This window comes from Hyposmocoma kahamanoa, unplaced genomic scaffold (genome assembly GCF_003589595.1).
Source record: "Hyposmocoma kahamanoa isolate Upper Pololo Valley unplaced genomic scaffold, ASM358959v1 116, whole genome shotgun sequence".
Lineage (NCBI taxonomy): Eukaryota > Metazoa > Arthropoda > Insecta > Lepidoptera > Cosmopterigidae > Hyposmocoma > Hyposmocoma kahamanoa.
The window spans coordinates 2,044,874-2,048,721 of record NW_020653391.1 but is presented as its reverse complement, the minus strand read 5'-3'; the positions used below and the strand labels follow the sequence as shown (position 1 = coordinate 2,048,721).

Below are 3,848 nucleotides of genomic sequence, written 5' to 3'. Positions count from 1 at the left end.
TATTTCACTCAGTATTGTGTAAAATTACTGCCCTTACAGTATAACAAGTTAAGTTACACGCCTGTCCATAACAGTTGCAGTGCCACTCAGAGCTTCTAATCGCAAAGATCGGAGGCTGCCCTCGTCACCCTGAGACATAAGTTGACAAGTCCCATGTGCCTGTAATTTCACCAGCACCCAAATCCTTGAAAATCGGAACACAGTAATGCTGACATAACTGCTTGGCAGCAGAAATAGCTAAAGTGGCAGTACTACCCTGGATGAACTTTTTCACAAAGCGCTCTACAGCTTCTAAAATATGATAACAAAAGGAGATGTTGTTTATTAGTCACGAACGTACAATGTAACGGCTTTACGGGCTTATAATTTTTAATGTCATGAATTAGCACAATGATCCTTATAAGCCTTGTAATACGAGGATAAAATAGCTGAAAAAATTGCTATAATAAAGCATGGGTAACCTCCGTTGTAACGAGATTTTTTTAAACTAATTGGCACTAAATTACTTTGTGCCAACGTCAAAGTAAAAGGTTAGGAAATGGGCGGGAGAAAAAAAATACATTTTATAGACATTGTATAACTTCGTTTTCGAGAGGTCATCATATCCGAGTGGAGTCAATTCAGGGTGTAGATTATTTTATTATTATTCAGAAGCTGTAGAGCTACTTGAAAGAACTGTTCGTCTAGGGAAGTACTGCCTCTTTATCTGTTTGTGCCGCCGTTAAGGGTGGTAGTAAATTTACAGTGACATGGGACTTGTCAACTTATGTCTCAGGGTGACGGCCGCAGTAACAACTTGGCTCAGGTTTTTACTTCCCTGGACGAACTCTTTCACAAGGAGCTCTACTGCGACTAAACTGACTCTTGCCTAGTTTAGAAGTTAGTTTCTTAAATGTATTAAGCCTTCCTTTAACCGTCTTATATTATAATAAAAAATCTTTATTTTGGTATAAATCCATTAATAATTTATCTTTTCCATTACAATGCATTCACCATATCATATCATATACATCCTGACTTCACCCACTGCTATCTATAGGCCTCCAAGTTTCTGTGCCACTCCCCACGATCCCGTGCTAATTTTATCCAGGTTCGTCCCCCAATTCCCGCGATGTCATCTGCCCATCTCGCCGCTGGACGCCTGACGTTGCTGTATCCAGTCCTTGGACGCCACTCAATTATCACCTTACTCCATCTGTCATCTTGTCTCCGTATCAGATGTCCTGCCCAGCTTTTAGCATCTGCCTTTAGCATCGTGATGCGGTTCCCCATGTCCTTTACCTTTGTTCGACTTCGAATCTGGACATTGAGAACATGGTCTAAAAGCTTGATACCGAGCATGGCACTGTCCCTGTGCAACTCTTATGCAACAATGCATTACATTAATGATGAAACATGAATTGTACAGTGTCGATGAGTTTCTTTTGAAACAATTTTAATTTTATTTTATTCGACAAGCAGTAGTTATACTACTTTATTTTATATTCATTATTATTATTATTATTTTGTTACTGACGATCATAGTTATCCCTTGACATTGTATTTCCAATTGTAATATTGTGACATTAATAACATGAAATAAACGATTCTATTCTATTCTATTCTATTCATTACTTTTGTTTATTTTATAGAGACACTTAAAAATCTTGAATAAAGTACTTAACTAAATATAATATTATTATTATTATTATTGATGTAGTTATCTGGTATATTATTATTATAAAAGCCGTGTGAAATGGACCATTCTCTTCCGAAACACCGAAAGATTCGAAATATAATGAAGTGATTTATTAAATTACGAAATTATGACGGCCGGTATTACGACGGTAAGTCTGTCGATTTTCGAAGCCGTTTGGAATTTCAAAACGGATCTTTTGACGGATAGGGATGTGTATACAGTACAATTAGTCATAATATCTTTCGCCTGTTTTCGAATTTCCGAATGCAAACGAATACAAATTTCTATAAAGCATTGGTTTTTTAAAAGTCTGGTTTGTTATTTTACTTTTTTATTCTAGGTTAAATTTGAAAACAAAACATTAGTCGACAGTAAATTTTTTTCATTAATTAATTTGATTAATTGCCCACTAATATAGGTTTGAAGCCGTGGTAGCCTAATGGTTTGACCTACTGCCTCTCAAGCAGAGGGTCTGGGGTTCGAATCCGGCCTCGCACCTCTAAATTTCTCGGAATTTATGTGCAAAATTTAATATGAAATGCATCATGAGCTCTCCGACAAAGGAAAACATCGTGATGAAACTTGCACGTCGAAGAAGGTTCACAATCCTCGGAAAACGTGTGACGTTCCCAACTATGGCCTAAAACCTCGTCAGAAAGGAGACCCGTGCCCAGCAGTGGGACGTATAAATGGGTTGATGATTCATATATAGGTTCGTGAAGTTGTAAATTTCTTAAACATTAGTTGAAAAGGTTGAAAAAGGTTTTTTGTGTCTTAAAGTTTTTTAAAATTAATGCGAAACTATCACTATTTTTAAAGCTGTTTCTGCTTTGTCACAAAATTTAAAAAAATGCGTTTTTTTAAAGTTACATTTTTATTAATAAAAGTTTTGTGAGGTTGTACTAAGTCGCTATTAAAAGATTTTAATTTAATTGCTACGTTAAGTGTAATTCTTATTAGTAGCAATACAAAAGTTACTATTATATATTCTTACTGTGCTTTTGTCTCGCTAAATTTGCCGTTGTATGTAGTTATACTTGAAAAAAGCGGAAAACAAGTCGAAAATATAGACTGGATAAAAGTGGATGAGTGTTGCACAAAATGCACTAAAGAGATTTTTAAATATGGAATTCACAGAATTTTTAAATATGGAATTCGTATTATTTCTCATTTTCTATGATCCGTTTTGAAAATAAAAATAAAACAGTATACGAAAGAATTAAAATAAATAAAAACGAGAGCTCTAAAAAGGTTTGACATAAGCAATAAATTGCCCTTTTTTCTGTTATCCTTTTTTCCTTTTTGTTACACGCATGTGGGTAGATATGTCTCTATATTTATATATTTGGGCACAATACGACTAAGGGAACCAAAAGCGATAAGTTGAAGAATTGTACTGATAGAAATCTAAATTAATAGGCACATTGAATTGTCATATGGGGCTTCGAAGAGGTATTTTAAGAAAAAACACAATTTTCCAGAACATGATATCTGATGGAAAGCTTTACAATTGAAAATATTTCAAATAGAATCTTAATAAGTATAACTTCACCTTTATACTACGGGAATTAAGATTGAACTGCAAGCTTAGCATGAGGGGTAATAGACAAAACTTAAGCGCGCAGAGATATCTCTCTCTTCTGTACCGATTATGTCTCACCTCCGAGCACGACGTAACAGGAAATGAAACTCTCTACCGTAGACAAAGTTTTCTCTACGTAGCGATAAATAAGTTGCCCTAAAATTACCTTTCATTTTCATAGCGGTCACACTAAACCGGTAATAGTTTTTAAGGGCGCAACTCTAACTCCCTTCATTCATTTCCGCCGTGACGTTTTTTTAGGGTTTATGGCGTACATTAAATCAATGAAAATAAAAGGTAACACTAAATAGATTTTAAGACTTTCGTGGTTATTCACTTAATGATTATTACTAATATCAGGTTTCTTACCACGGTACCGTACGGTAGTACGGTACGTACGGTACGTACGGTAGTCATACCGTGGTAAGAAACCTGATATTAGTGATAATCATTTAGGTAACACTAATTTTGTCAAAAAATCATATTGATATTATTGTTGACTCCAAAGCGCATTTTGATGAAAAAAATCTATCTTGTGTTTATTAAATTTTTATTGAATTGATATTCAATTATTTTTGTGAAATTACT

At 34.7% G+C, this 3,848-nt stretch overlaps 1 protein-coding gene across 1 annotated transcript in view; it reads left to right on the top strand.

Annotated features, from left to right (window-relative positions):
• The first annotated feature begins 1,805 nt into the window (after window positions 1-1,805).
• The window catches only part of LOC113239742, a 65,071-nt gene continuing 63,028 nt past the window's right edge, over window positions 1,806-3,848 (top strand). The window contains exon 1 of the mRNA XM_026476840.1: window positions 1,806-1,826. Within this exon, the coding sequence (XP_026332625.1) occupies window positions 1,806-1,826 (21 nt within the window). The remainder of the gene's footprint in view (window positions 1,827-3,848) is intronic.